This window comes from Cavia porcellus, unplaced genomic scaffold, assembly GCF_034190915.1.
Source record: "Cavia porcellus strain 051 isolate PalLab524CR breed Dunkin Hartley unplaced genomic scaffold, mCavPor4.1 scaffold_6, whole genome shotgun sequence".
Lineage (NCBI taxonomy): Eukaryota > Metazoa > Chordata > Mammalia > Rodentia > Caviidae > Cavia > Cavia porcellus.
In genome coordinates this window covers 68,269,412-68,285,118 of record NW_026947489.1, presented here as the reverse complement: position 1 = coordinate 68,285,118, position 15,707 = coordinate 68,269,412, and the positions used below count along the sequence as shown (strand labels likewise).

Below are 15,707 nucleotides of genomic sequence, written 5' to 3'. Positions count from 1 at the left end.
CTGCATAGCAAGATCCTGTCTCAAAAAGACAAACAGAAAGAAAGAAAGAAAGAAAGAAAGAAAGAAAGAAAGAAAGAAAGAGACGGAGAGAGAGAGAAAAGAAAGAAAGAAAGAAAGAAAGAAAGAAAGAAAGAAAGAAAGAAAGAAAGAAAGAAAGAAAGAAAGGAATTTTAGGGCTACAATTGAGAAACACTTTAAGGAAAATTTAGAGCCTTAAATACTGTATTACAGAAGCAAAAAGCTGAAAATTAATGAATTAATTTTATTGAGATATCTCAATAAAATAGAAGCAAAAAGTTCAGCAAAAAACCTCCCAAACTAAAACATTAAATAATAAACAGACACTCTGCAACCAAACCAACCTCTGGTAAAACTTACCCAAAAAAAAAGGAAAGAAAGAAAAGCATAAGTAACACTAAGAAAATGGGAATAATACTACAGAATTTATTGATCCTGCAAACACGATCCTTAGGAATAGTTTGTGCCCCAAAACTTGAAAATTTAGACAAAATGGACAAACACTCTGAAAAACACTATGTAATAAAATGATTTAAAAAACATAAAACTGAACTAGTCCTGTATGTACTAAAAAAACTGTGTAAGTAATCAAAATTCTTTGCACCAAAAGATTTCATGACAAACAACCAGACTTCAAAACAATTATTAAAGTAATTAATGAGAGAAAAAAAGAACCTACAAAGTAACTGAGGTTAAAAGATATCAACCAGCCAGGTGTGGTGGCACCTGCTTGTCATTCCAATACTGGGAGGCTGAGGTTAGAGGAACACAAGTTCAAGCCCCAGGTGGGCAAGATCTTATCTTGAAATAAATAAGGGACGGTGGATGTATCTCAGTGCAAAAACCTTGGATTCAATCACCAGTATCAAAAAAGCAAATAAATAAAAAGATATCAATCACATGCAATATATAGACTGTGTTTGGATCTTACTCCAAACAAGACTAACTGAAAAAAATCAATTACTAAAATTACAATACAAACTGAGTGAATATATGATGATATTAACAACTTATTAATTTTTAGATATGGTAATATTTTTAGATACACTAGGTAAAAGAGTAAAACTTACCTTTATTTACAGATAATAAATAATATTTTACAGGTAAAATATGTCTGGTTTTGTTTCAAAATAATTCAGGTTGGGAGGAAAAAGGAGTATAGTTGAAATAAGATACATCCAGGGGCTGGGGATTTAGCTCAGCAGCATAAGCACCTGCCTTGCAAGCAGGCGGTTGTGAGTTCAATCCCCAGTACCGATTAAAAAAAAAAAAAAAGACAATAAGATACATCCAAAAATTGGGGAACAAAGGTAAAAGAGAAATGAAAGAAGGGAAAAGTAAAACAAAATGAGAAAAGAAGGAAAACATGGGAACAAAGCTTTTGTAAATGGGGAGGGGAGATGGCATTAAAGAGAGGGTGGTGGAATGGGAAAAAGACAGGTTATATCATATACAGGACAAATTCTCTATGATGAGTGTGATCACTATGTATACCTAAAATGTACCAATAAAATCTGATTAAAAAATAAACATTGATAAAGAAAAGCAACCCATACATGGGAGTTCCCTACTTTGATCCTCTTTATATTTACACATGTTTAGGATCTTCCATAACAGAAAGTTTAAAATCAGTTAAATTCTAATCAACAGGAAACACACCCTGGCCTTTCTTACTCTCTGACCTTATCTACTACTTTTTCTACCCACGTGTGCTTCAGGTGGACACAGTGGAACCCCAACCACACTTCTGCCTCAGAACCTTTCCAACTGGTAACCCCTCGGCTTAGAACCTCTTACTCCAGGCTTACACATGAGTAGATCCTTTACTTCTTCAGAGATCTCTTAGCTTTATAGTTTTGTTTCTTATCAGAATGGCCTTCCCTAAACATTATAAAATCATATATTATTAATTTATCATCACAATTTCATTTGATTTTTTTTTTTTTTTTTTTTTTTTTGGTACCAGGGATAGAACTCATGACCTTGTGCTTGCCAGGCAGGCATTTATGCCACTGAGCTAAATCCCTGGCCCCTACTAATTTATTATCTAGTCCATTTAGGAATATAAGCCTTTTGCAGAAAGAAATTATTTTGTTTACTTTTCATTCCAGCTTCCATGATAAATACCCATTAACCAGAGATTTACATTAAATCAAAATAACTAAAGAAATTAATGAAAAAGCAGGTAAAGAAAACTAAATATTCTAGGACCTATGTATTATCAAAATTTATGCAATTTACTGTGTATCTGTTTCTGATTTATGCTTCATCTCTATGATTTCCACCATAAAAAGATCAATAGGATAACCTGGTCTTCTAACTGCCAAAACTGAATCCACCACAGCCTGAAAAAGAAGTGAGTAAAAATAGTATATTAGTTGGCCCAAGAAATCAACACCAGACTAAAAACAAGTAAAGGGCTTCAGCATAAGGCAAAGCCAATAAAGGCCACTTTATTATGGACTCTAATAAATAATATTATGGACTCTAATAAAAAACAGTGAATATTTTATAATCTAACTTCTGAATTATCAAACCCTTTATTTTAAAGAAAAAACTGAAATCAGATCTTAGGAAATTAGTTAGGATTTTAAAATCAGAAATAACAGTAGCAGAGTAAGGAGGAGAATTCAGTCTCTTTAACTGCAAGTCACTATGCTATCCAAACTCTGCCATGAAAGAACACCATCAATGCAAAGAGAGCAAATGTAATCCAAGAGCAGAGCTCAAATTTGCTGGTCACAATACAATTCTCATATTTTTTCATGAAAAGTTTCCACGTCATGCCACAACATATACATGCCAGTTTCACTGTATTTGTTTACTCCAAAACTGTAAAGTAAAAATGACACCCCAGAAAGATATGTCCCATTTATTCTGCCCCATATCTCCAGGGATCTGCAATTTAAGAAGCAAGAACACCCACATCTTACTGGTTAGCTTGAAAGAGAATATGAAAATAACTGATCACAGAAATTAAAGAGCTGAAGTACAATGACCCTAAAATATAAATAAAGCAAGAAAAAAATTCACTGTATGTGTAAAAAATTTACCTAAGGTAACATATTATTAATAGTGGAGTTTATTAGGGAATAAGGTAAAGGCCAGTGGGTAGTGAGATTATCAGTGCTTTTAAACCTCTAAAAGAAAAGAGCTGGCTGGGGATTTGGTTCAGTGGTGTAAGAGTCTGCCTGGCAAGCGCAAGGCCATGAGTTTGATCCCAAAATTAAATGAATAGATAAATAAATATAAAAAAAGAAAAAGAAAATAGTTGCCCTAATTAGACAGCATGAAGATCCTGGGCCACCTGAATACTTCAACAGCAGAAAACACAGCAAGCCTTTCTTCTGACTGCTCAGCAAGAAACTGTCTGATATAAATCTCATTTCCCAGGAAGGGTCTTCTGTTGGTAAGAAGTGAGCAGAAACAACTCAGGGGTTCCAGTCCATTTGGCATGTGTATTTCTCAAGTAAATGAATAACATTCATTTGTATGTCAGTGTCTTATGCATGTGGTTGCTATGAATCTATCATTTCTGATAAAGCAATACGTTCAATTTTCAGAAACTGCAAAGTTGAGAAGCAAGAATGACATCACCAATGACAACAACCTGATAAAAATCTTTCTTAAAATATCCATCCAAGTGGCTAGGGATTTAGCTCAGTGGTATAAGCGCCTGCCTTGCAAGCACGGAGTCATGAATTTGATCCCCAGTACCAAAAACAAAAATATATATATATATATCCAAAAAAATCACCCAGTCTTGTCTTTATATTACATTTACTTTAACTTCAGAAGTAAACAAAACAAATATGCATTTCTTAAATGTGAACACTATAATGTCAAATTAATCATGTTTCATTAAACCAGTAACCTACTGTCAAATAACTTCCTCATGCACTACCTCATCTGAAAAAATACGGACTGCTGGGTTCCGATGAGTGTAATACCCAAGAACTTCCACAGGAGACAACTCCCAGGAGCCATGCCTCTCTGAACCCTCAAGTCACTATGTGTTAATGTGACACTGTTGAAGAATTACAAACACTATTTTAACCAATCAGATCTTCACCTAGACATAAGACTATAAATGTTTGTCTTATTTTGTTTTTACATTCAAAAGAACCACATGCAGTACTTCTTGGCTATCTGATAGGAAAACTTAAAATATCATCATGTGTTAAGCTGTATTCATTCTGGATATAAAAGTTTTATCCATACCTCTACTAGCACATCAGCCAGTTCAGCATGAACTTTCGTCTGCAGAGATGTTCTGGCCACCTCTAAGAGGATCTCTCTTTTCATCTCCTTTTTTACTTTAACTTCTTCCAAAACCTCAAGTGCTTTTGTCTTTGCAGCTTCAAATCCTTCTGCTACTATTCTAGGGTGCAGGCCCTATTGAATCAACACAAAATTATAAACCATGGAGTAAATCACCCAAAGTAAAGATAATTATCTTTTCCTGTCTTAAAATCAAGGAATTCTTTTGTAAAACCACAGTGTGATTAACATTTGACATATTCATATAGTTCATTATCTAAACTGTAAATTTTAGGGGATCGAACTCACAACTGTGTGCTTCCAAAGTAGGCACTTAGGTCGCTGAGCTAAATCTCCAGCCTTTAACTGTAAATTTTATTTGAATGTCACCACTTGTTCCAATAGTGTCCTATGTTTTGTTTGATTATGTGTCTTTTCCTGTACTGGGATTAAATTCAGGGCTTTGCGCTGAATTTCATACCCTGCATGTCCAAAAAAGTAATGTTATCTACATTAATGTTACTAAATGTGAATATATGTATTTAATTTATAAAAGTTGTCTTTCAGAGCTTCTTATGTGAAATAAATCAAATAGAAAAGTTGCAGGTTGTTGTAGCTTGGCATAACTGACGCCATCTTGAGCCCTGCATTTAATTAGTGCCCTGGATTTGACCCAGGAATGGAAAATTACTCAGGATATGAGTCCCATGAGAAAAGCAGAATGAGTTGTATCCACAAGAGAAAAATTAACCTGCTCAACAAAAGAAACAGAATACAGGTGTCAACCAAAAATTAATGTAGGATTATAGGTAAACTGTTTCCAACAGGATGTCTTTTTGTGGTTCTCTGTTTAAAAGCTTTGTAATTTTCCAGTTCGCAACCACTCAGTAAGACTCTGAAATGTGTCCACACGAGTGATCATTGAGCTCAGCTAATTAAATTCCAAATTCATCAATTTGGCTGCTTGGATTCCTATATTGTTTAGAACCCACCTCACAGGTCTAGTACAAAAAAAACTACAAGTCTTTGTCTCTAAAAATTATGACGACATAGACATGTGGTGCACTGAATGGGCATAAAAGACTCCTTTCAATGCAAGAGGAAAGAAGCGGTGTTGATTTGGAGAAAAGTGGTAGACAGATGCCATCTTCAAGTAGTGATCAAAGTTAACATCACAGTAATAGGACAGAGAGCCAGCATGTGTCTCCTGATAGGATGCCTTGAGAAGAACAAAACAACACTTCTGTGGTGCTCCCGCCAAAAATCAAAAATTGAATCTAATTGTGAGAAAAGATGCTTCTGCCAAAAATCAAAAATTGAATGTAATTGTGAGAAAAGATACAAAGCCAATTAAGGGACTTTCTACAAAATAATTGGCCTATACTTCTTAAAAGTAGCAATGCCATGAAGCATAAAGGCAGCTTAGGAACTATTTGAGCTTACAAGAGACTAAAGGGACATGATAACTCAATGCAATTCATGATCCTAAATTTTCTGTTTTTGTAAAGAACACTATTAGCTGGGTAGAGTGATACACGTCTACAATCCCAGCTACTTGGAAGGCTGAGGCAAAAGGACTGCAAAATCAAGCCTAGGCCACTGAAACCATGTCTTAAAAAATAATAATGGTATATAGTTCTGTGCAAGGCTCTAGGTTTAATCCCCAGTATGGAAAAAGAAAAAAAAAGAATACTATTGGAACAAATGGTAATATTTGACTAAAATTTGCAGATAAGAGTATTATACCTCCGTGTAGTGGTAAACACTTGTAATCCTAGCAATCAGGAGGCAGGAGGATTGCCATGAGTTCAGGCCAGCCTGGACTATACAGTGAATTCAAGGTAATGCCCTGCCTCAGAAAAACAAAACTAAAGATAAGAGTGTTATATGAATATGTAAGCGTTAATATTTAGTATTAAGTTCATATTTTATATACTAACATAAATATATGGTTATATAATTCAGTGATTTAAAAATACACTGAAATATTTTGACAGTTTTTGTAACTTACACCATTCACAAAAGATATGTACATAATATATAATATATATTATCTATATATCAAAGAGAGAAGGGCTGAGGATTTAGCTCAGTGGCATAAGCGCCTGCCTTGCAAGCAGGCAGTCATGAGTTCGATCCCTGGTACCAATAAAAAGGAAAAAGACAAAAAAAAAAAAAAGAGAGAGAGAGAGAGAGAAAGGCAGGAAGTAAAAAATTACAGGAAATCTGAATTAAACATATATGATAATTCTTTGCAATAGTCTTACAAATTTTCTATAGACCTAAAACTGACAAAAATAAAATTTTAAAAATAGTATTGTTTATCCTGCAAAATATACAAACTTTGTGAAAGCTAGAACAAGAGGTATGAACAGCTATTTGGAAGAAAACCAGATACTATATAGCCAGTGCTGATTTAATATCATCTTGTTTTGAAGTCCTAATATACTTTTGTTCTTCTGTTTCCATTGGTTCTATCATGTGGTATCATACTGGATTTTATCATGTGTAGTAATATAAACAAATTTTTTATGAGCAATGAGATAATACAGTAACCATTGTTAGTTTTCTGTTATTTGGTTCTGAATGCCCTATAATTCTTTCATTCTCTTGAATGGTTTTATACTATTTTGTTATGTTTGATACTATTGTGTATGAAGGTATGCTCAACTATTTCAAGAAAAGAGACATTATGGTAGCTACTATTATATCAGGTTGTCTTGTGGTGAAATACTGAGTTGCTTAAATTGTTCTGATCTGCTTTGTTATGTCCTCTTTTATCTTAATCTCTTTAAAATAAAAAAAATAAACCTTTCCTTCCCTCAAAAAAAAAAAAAAAGCTAGCACAAGGGTCAATTAATTGTTTGCATTCCTTTATAGCATACCTAAAATGATACTGAAAAGTTGACATTAACTGAACATTTGTGTTAGGCACTATTCTAGAATAGAGTTTTACATGAATTATTTAATTTTATCCTCTCAGTGTTATAAAGTGAGTGTTATTATTCCTGCTTCATGCATGAGGAGCCCAAAATGTAAAGGGACAGTGTAATTTGCCTTAAATCAGCAAGTTAATTAAGAAGTGGAGGCAGGATTTCACCACACAATACCTAACTCCAGAGCCCATGCTATTATACTACCAAAAATTTCTTTATCTTAGACCTCAAGGTTGTTCCTAAAAACTACTAAAAGGACTTCTAGTTCTTTAAAAGTGCCTTCTAAGTCGGGCATGGCTGCAATCCCAGCACTCAGGAGGCGGAGGCAAGAGGACCACCCCAAGTTCAAGGGCAGTGCGGTCTACACAGAGTTCAAGCCTAGCCTGAACCACATAGCCTGGACCACATAACCACTCCATCTCAAAAACAAAATGTCCTCAAATCTTTAAAATGTTGATCTGACCACATTAATCTTTAATATGTTGATACGTCTAATCTGTTCACCACAGGATAAAGTGTAAATTTCTTGGCTACACACTCTGTGATCTGTCTCCCATCTGTTTCCCTAGCCTCTTCTCCACTACTGTCCACATCACTTTAAACCCCAGCAACATCAATCTGCTTACATTATAATAATTCTATGTTGCTCCAGCTTCTCGGAATGCGGTTATCTCCATCCTTCACTCTTTGACCTGGCTCACTCCACCCTAAAATTTTGCTCAAGTCTACTTCCATAGTGAGTACTTCTAACTGCCATAGACCATTTAAGGTATTTGTCCCTCCTCCAAGATTTCTATCATGTCCCATCCCAAGCTCTATCACTGAATAGCCAGAGAGTTTCATGATTACATCAGTTACTGTCAGTACCCCACTGTTCCCAAACTCCTCTCTTCCCAACCCAAACCTAATTTTGGGTGTCTCTTCCACCTGTGTTTCAGAGAAAAGTAAACAAATCCCCAACTAAAGGAATAAGAACCCATTAGTCTATATCAATTTTCCTAAAAATTGTTATTTGTTTAGGATGGGCATAAGACAGAAGGATGGCCAACCATGCTATAGAAAGGATTTATGTTCCATAGGGGGATGAATGGTTTTACCACCTTACCCTGTTGAATATTATCAAAGGAAGCAAGTAGCACTGATTTTCTCTGACAAAATTAACATTCAAGAGGATGAATTAACATTAGGATGAAACACTATTTTGAATATTCAGAGCTAAGAGACAGAAGGGGCCTGGGTACTTTATAACTCACTGAACTTTTTAATTAACTAACCCTAGATCTTGCCTAACATTCCACTATGAGAGATAGTATTTCCCTTATAGTTTAATTGTGTTTTAGTCAAATTTCTACTGCTTACAGCCAAAAGCATTCTAATCCAGATAAATTGTTGGTATTGAATGAACAGACATATTAAATGAAACACAAAGAAATAATATTTTAGTATTTTGATCAGGTTATGCTTTGCTGAAATGGCCCCTGAAAAAGAAGAAAATTTCAAATAATTATAGGAGATAGGAATGCCAAGAAAAGAATACACACTGAACAAAACACAAAATGTAAAGGGACAGTGTAAATGTGCTTGATAATTTCGGAGTCTGGTGAGTGAAAGACTCTGGCTAGACTGGGTGATTTATAAATGAAAATACAACCGAAAAGGTAGGTAAATTCTCAATGTGCAAAATATTCAATAATTTTTCTCTAGTTTTCTAGAGAATAAGTTTTCTCTAGTTACTAGTAATTTTGTTTCAACTTTTTCAATGACATTTTGTAATTTTTACTTTTCAATATATCTTAAATATTTCATTTTTAAAAGTCTATAATTCTAATAAAAAGTACTGTTTTGGTCAAAAAAAAGTTCACTATTATTTCTATTTATAATTCTCCAAGAATGATTAAAATTTACCTATACCCTCTTAAAATTAAATCGACAGTATAATTTTTGTTTTTTAAAATTCACAATAATGAATTTTGTGTGGATTCTGTGAAATTTTAATACCTCAGAAATGTAAAGATCGGCTTGTTTTAATAACTCTCCAATAATTAGAACATTTGAAGTGGTACCATCTCCTGTAATGTCATCTTGGGCAGTTGCTACTTTTGCTATCAAGGAAGCTGTTGGATGTTGAATTTGCTGAAAAAGTAAACAACAGATTTAAAGTGAGAAGAATGAGGTGGTTTTTTTTTTTTTAATGCCACACAAAACAAGATAACCTAAGGGTCAATTGTAAAAATAAAAATAAACTTCACTGTACAGGTTTACAAGTTTTACATTATCAGTACTTAATAAATGTCAAGTCCAAAACTTAAAAATTAAAAACTAATGAGGTATGAATATTTCATAAGTCTTTGTTCAGATGCAATGACATTTGCAGAAGATTAAATCTTTCAATCTGAAAGATGAATCCATTTATGAAAACTGCTAATTTTTTATTTTTTCACAATTACAAAGAATATAATTCCATGTCTTTAAAAGACATTATTAAGCTATTACTTGGACTATACAAACATTTGAAAATAGCCAAAAACCATTTTTATCAATGTTTACTCAAAGAAGCCTATCACAAGACTGCAGTAATTAGCTGACAGCCTTGGCTTAAAGATACACAAATTGCTCCGTGTTCTTAAGTAAGGCTTACTTAAAGTTCATTAAAGTCAGCGGCATTAGCTTACCATCTCATGGAGCAGCACGTTGCCATCTTTGGTGAGTTTTATGTCCCCAGCACCAGAAACAAGCCTGCTCAGAGAACAGCAATGTTAATAACTTCATATGGCAAGTCCCAAACAAGACACTCCACTCCTTCAAATAGGAAGCGAGGCTTGGAAAATACCCATCATGTAATGGGGAGATATTATGGTAATTCCCACCACGTGCAGCTCTCAGAATCACTTCTACTCAGATGGACTTACAGTGATATGTAGCCTTGCTGGGTTTAAAAAGCAGTTATGAACACTGGTCAATGAAAAATGAGAATATAAAACACAAATTTGCAAATTTCCCGATTTTTTTTTATAAATGTTACCAATCATTCAGTCACTCAACTTAGTTCCCCTCATTGCTCGTATTTAATTATGTTACCAAGGTCTGTTAGTTCCACAACCTAAATTTCTATATTAATCCCTTCTACTTCCACTGTCATTAGCATCTCTAAGACAGCATCCCAGATATCTCTGGATTTGAATCTACCTTCACAGTACATTTCTCTTCTTTTTTTTCTTTTTAACTTTTTTTAAACTTTAACTTTTTATCGGTACCACGGATCAAACTCAGGACAGCCTGCTTGCAAGGCAGGTGCTTATGTCACTGAGCTAAATCCCCAGCCCCCATTTCTCTTTCTAAAAGGCTATGCAACCTGGGTATGGTGGTGCACCTCAGTAATCACAGCATTCAGGAGGCTGACAGGAGGTCAGCTGGGACCCTGTTTCCAAAACCAACAAAAATGCACTGGGACTCATTCCCCTGAACAAAAATCCTTAAGAGGTAATCTTAGGTTGTCAATTGCTTTTGAAGTTAAAATCTAAATTAATTTAACAATGCCACACTACACCTTTACCATTCTAGCCTATGTGTATCTTTGCTGCCTCACCTACTACCTTCCCACAAGCTAGCCTTTCAGTTCCCTTAATGCAGCATGGTTCTGTCCCACTTCCCTCCTTGGGATTTGTAACACTGGACTTTCTTATTTCTGAAATTAGGAGGCCAGGTGTGGTGATGCAGACCACTCAGGAGGTTGAGGATTGCAGTAACTTTGAGGTCAGCCTGGGTTACACATTGAGTTTAAGGCCAACCTGGACTACAATAGTAAGACCCCATCTTAAAAAAAGAAAAAAGAAAAAAAAATCCTAGAAATTAGTTAGGTGACCCCCATGTTTTAGTTTTGGTTTTTTGAGACAGGGTCTCACTGTAACTCAGTGATCCTCCTGCTTTGGCCTTGGGAGAACTAGGATTATAGGATGTACCACCAAACCCAGCCTTCATTTTCAAAATTGTGGCAATCATCATCTATTCCTGGAAAGGATTTTCCTTTTGCATCAGTAGTCTCTTTCCTCAGTGTAATCATGTATATCTGTACATAATTAGCATATCTGTCTCTACCAGATTTCCTTAAGAATAGATCTTTGTCATGTTTTCCCAGTATCCAGTATATAAATGCCTTTTTAAAACCATTAATATTAGTTTTTTCATTCCAATCAGGATGTCTTTTCTATCCTTTGGCTTTCTAGTCTCTCCCTCTCGTGTAAAGAAAATAATAGTCTCAGGAGGCTGAGGCAGGAGGATCTTTGTGAGTTCGAGACCAGCCTGGGCTACAAAGTGAGCTCAAGGCCAGCCTGAACTGCATAGGCGAGACCCTGTCTCAAAAGAGACAAAAAAAAAAGTCCTAAATAAGTGTGGTAAAACAATGAACAAATATCAAGAGCTGTAGATATAAGGCAGTCAAATAATTTGCCCAAGTACTCAAGAGCTAGATTAGTGTGTGTGTGAGTGTTCGCACATATCTAACGCTAGTAAATACATTCCGACCAAGTTTAGATTGGTATAGATCAAGGATCACGAATTTTTAGAAGCTGTAGGAAGGTGAAGAGCACAGGGCTGGTTCACGAACAGGCCAGAAAACCACAGTTTTTTAAAAAACAAACAAAAAAGCCTCTGTAGGCCTCGTGTTACCAACTAGAGATTTTCATTAACAACTATTTATAGGACTTGGATTTAAACCCAAGTCTACCTCACTCGAAAGCTCATTTCCACAACACATTACCACGCAAAAAACAAAACAACTAAACTATGTATCTGCAGTGCCGCTGCTGCTGCTCAGTGATAAAGCAGGTACCTAGCATGTGCAAGACCCGAAGGTTCAATATCTAGCATGAAAGAGAGGGGGAAAAAGTGGAATTTACAGACTAAGGCCATATAATTATAAAGAGCAGGGCAGGGGAATGAGGAAGGTGGTTTGCACCTCAGTGGTAAAGTGCCTAGTGTACACCAAGCCTGATCCCCAATAAGGGGTGGGCGCGCGGGGGCGGGGGGTAAATGCCTTAAATAAACTGGCTTTCCAACGGCCTAACAATCCTAACGTTAAAAAAGGATGAAGTGTGTCAAGGTTCCCGGTCCCTTTCCTTAAGCAGACTTTTCTCCCTCGCACCAGACTAGAAATGCTCTCAGGGCAGGAGTGAGGAAAGGAAACAGTCCCACAAGTGCGACCCCACTGCTCCACTGTCTTCGCGAAACACCGGCCATGTCTGTAACCCAAATCACACCAGGCGCCCTAACCGCCGCCTCACATTTTCATGGTGCCCTTAGGACCCAAGTTGGTCCTCAGCACATCCTGCAGCCCTCGGGCGGCACATATGTTCACAGCCAAGGCCGCCTGGGCTCGGGCCACCTCAGACTTGGAGTTCAACACCTTGATCGCAGCCATCGCTTAACGGTTGCGGCGCAAGCGGACTCCGTAACAGTTTTGTAAAGGAAACCCTGGAGCCACGCCCCACCCTCCGGAATTTTAGCCAATCGGCGCCAAGACTGGAAGTGACGCCATCATGCCTCGCCCGAACTGAAACCAGAATCACATCAGGTCTGGTCGCAAAGATGGCGTCCTCCACCTCCGCTCAGACTCCGGCCGGGAAGAGAGTGGTGAATCAGGAAGAACTGAGACGGTTGATGAAGGAGAAGCAGCGTCTGAGCACTAACCGCAAGAAGATAGAATCTCCGTTTGCTAAATACAACCGTTTGGGGCAGCTGAGTTGTGCCCTTTGTAACACCCCGGTCAAGAGCGAGCTTCTGTGGCAGACTCATGTCCTGGGAAAGCAGCACCGAGAGAAAGTAGCTGAACTGAAAGGCGCCAAAGGTGTCACCCCGGGTCCATCTGCCAGCGCAGCGCTTCAGTCTGCCAAAAGGAAAGCACCAGATACTGATAATCCAGATGCCAAGAGAGGCAAGGTTCCTCAGGTACAGCCTTCCACATCATCCCCCAACTTCGATAAAACGGGAAAAGATTCAGCTAGAGCGACCCCCAATAAGCTTTCTGGGCTTGGCTTACTCCCCGATTATGAAGACGAGGAAGAAGAAGAGGAGGAGGGAGAAGGAAAACTGGGGGGCGGCAGCAAGCAGCTGACGGACCCGCTGAGCAAAGAACACTCACTTTCCTCCTCGCGGGACGCAACAAGTAGTGTGCTGCCAAACGATTCCTTCAATACAAATCCTCCCAAGGCTCCCCTGATTCCTCACTCAGGGTCAATTGAGAAAGCAGAAATACATGAAAAAGTGGTGGAAAGGAGAGAAAACACTGCAGAAGCATTACCGGAAGGATTTTTTGACGACCCTGAGGTAGACGCAAAGGTACGAAAGGTTGATGCCCCGAAGGATCAGATGGACAAAGAGTGGGACGAATTTCAAAAAGCCATGAGGCAGGTCAGTACTATTTCCGAAGCTATAGTTGCTGAAGAGGATGAGGAGGGCCGGTTGGACCGCCAGATTGGGGAGATTGATGAGCAAATAGAGTGTTACCGTCGGGTAGAAAAGCTGCGGAATCGCCAGGATGAAATAAAAAATAAGCTTAAAGAGGTGCTGACCATAAAGGAACTGCAAAAAAAGGAAGAGGAGAATGCTGACAGCGATGATGAGGGAGAACTACAAGACTTGTTATCTCAGGATTGGAGGGTGAAAGGAGCTTTATTGTAAGATTTTAAAGACCCAGACTTTCTAACAGCTTCTGTCGTGTAATAAGTGCTGTCTCAGTTACTCCAGGCCTAAAGATTTGGGTACCTAACTGTGTTCTTTGTGGTAAAAATGAGCTAGTGAGCAATGGCACTTTGAAAATTGATGTAAAATATTTTTGAAAAAAAGTTGTTTTTTCGAAATTTTTGAAGTGTTATATAACGCCAACTTTTCACACATTTACATGCTTAACTGAGTTGTAAAATCTGTTAAATTGTAAATATTGTACATAGTTAAATATATATTTACTTAAGTAATTCTGTTTTGAGATTTATACATTAATAGATTAGCAGAGTTTAGATGGAATACTCTGCTGTGTGGGGTTTTATATATTGTTTGATCTCTAAGTCAAACTCAAAGCACTGTTAGGGTTTTCTTTTCTTCGTTTTTCATCTTAGGATAGAATACTACTCATAATCACACAGGTTAATCAGTTCTCTGAGTATTCTTTCAAACACTTGCTTTAGAAGAACATTCAGCAAAATACATGCTAAACATGTACAACCTCTTTAAAGTTTCTCTTGATTGGCCCAGTGATTGTCTGATACGTAGGTGTACAAGAAATATACCTGTGGAACTTTAAAATCATGTGCATGAATCACCTATGAAGCTTTTTAAAAAATTCAGTGCCTGACACATAACCTTAGAGTCAGTAAAATTAGGATGGGGTCTAGGAAGCTACATTCATGAACACTCCAGATTATTTTAATTTCTGACAAATTTGGAGAGCAGCTGCTCTAAATTCAGGGCCCAATTATATACTGTATTTTCAGGCTTTGCTTTTATTTTTTGAAATAACACATTTCATAAATTTGCTGTTTCTTGAATGAAAGAAATACTACATTTCATTTCTACCTCATCTCGTCTAAAACTCGTGATAAATTAGGGTTTGTGTTTGTAAGTTCTGTAAGTATAAAGAGGGTAGTTTTTCCTAGCAGTAACAATTGCACTATCATTGATATTTTAAAACACTCTTCCCTTTGGATATTGAAGTATTCAAACAGAAAAGGGAACTAGTAATGTTCTAGAGACAGAAATGCACACCACATATTCAAATAAATATAAGCAACAACATTAATAGCTAAGATTTATATATTTCTTAGTGTGGGTAAGCAAGATTCTAAGTGCTTTAAGTATTGATACTATTTAATTTCACTAAAGCTCAGATTTTATGGAAGTGAATGCCAAGAAATAAGGTATAAAAAGTCTTTAAAGAATTCTTCCTATAGGCAAGAATGTAAACAAATAGAAGTTTTTTAAGTAATTATATGTGCTTAAAATACCGGGTATGAATTAGTAGCAGTGTACAGTATAAAATGGTAAGAAGAAAACTAGGAAGACTACTTGGAAGCTGTATCTTCAAAAGAAAGGTAACTAGGCCAGAGATACAGCTCAGTGGCATAAGCACTTGCCTGGTAAATGCAAGGTCCTGAGTTCAAGTCCCAGTATTAAAAGCAAGGTAACTAAGACATTAATATGGAAAAAAATAATAAAACGATTTCACAAAAAGAGCTAATGGGGGCCAGGTATTTAGCTCAGCAGTTTAATTGCCTGCCTGGCAAGTGTGAGATCATGAGTTCAATCCCCGGTACCAAAAAAAGAAAAGAAAAAAGAGCTAATGGTTTAGTGACTGCAAGTGAAAGAAAAATAGGGAAAGAGATTCAGGGGATTGTTTTAGTGTGGATGCCTAGAAGACATTGGCTAATACTGTACTTACTGGGAAGTTGCCATATGCCACAAATTTAGTATTGTTGCCTTTGATACGGAGTGGCAGCCAGGCCT

At 36.7% G+C, this 15,707-nt stretch overlaps 2 protein-coding genes across 7 annotated transcripts in view; one reads left to right on the top strand and one right to left on the bottom strand.

The window, feature by feature from the left end:
- The window catches only part of Cct6b (chaperonin containing TCP1 subunit 6B), a 64,078-nt gene that overhangs the window by 25,547 nt on the left and 22,824 nt on the right, over positions 1-15,707 (bottom strand). For 4 of the 6 annotated variants that reach the window (XM_063250951.1, XM_063250953.1, XM_063250950.1 and 1 more), the window contains exons 2-5: positions 9,887-9,950; positions 9,213-9,347; positions 4,240-4,413; positions 2,260-2,363 (exon numbers count right to left, since the gene is read on the bottom strand). In XM_063250951.1, the coding sequence (XP_063107021.1) occupies positions 2,260-2,363; positions 4,240-4,413; positions 9,213-9,347; positions 9,887-9,950 (477 nt within the window). Of the gene's footprint in view, positions 1-2,259; positions 2,364-4,239; positions 4,414-9,212; positions 9,348-9,886; positions 9,951-12,493; positions 12,767-15,707 lie in introns of those variants that run through there. The other 2 variants (XM_003469611.5, XM_013152096.3) reach the window with 2 other exon arrangements.
- Znf830 (zinc finger protein 830) lies at positions 12,765-14,182 on the top strand. The gene has a single exon (XM_003469481.5). It carries the CDS (start codon positions 12,798-12,800, stop codon positions 13,887-13,889), a length of 1,092 nt encoding a protein of 363 aa, XP_003469529.2. The 5' UTR covers positions 12,765-12,797; the 3' UTR covers positions 13,890-14,182.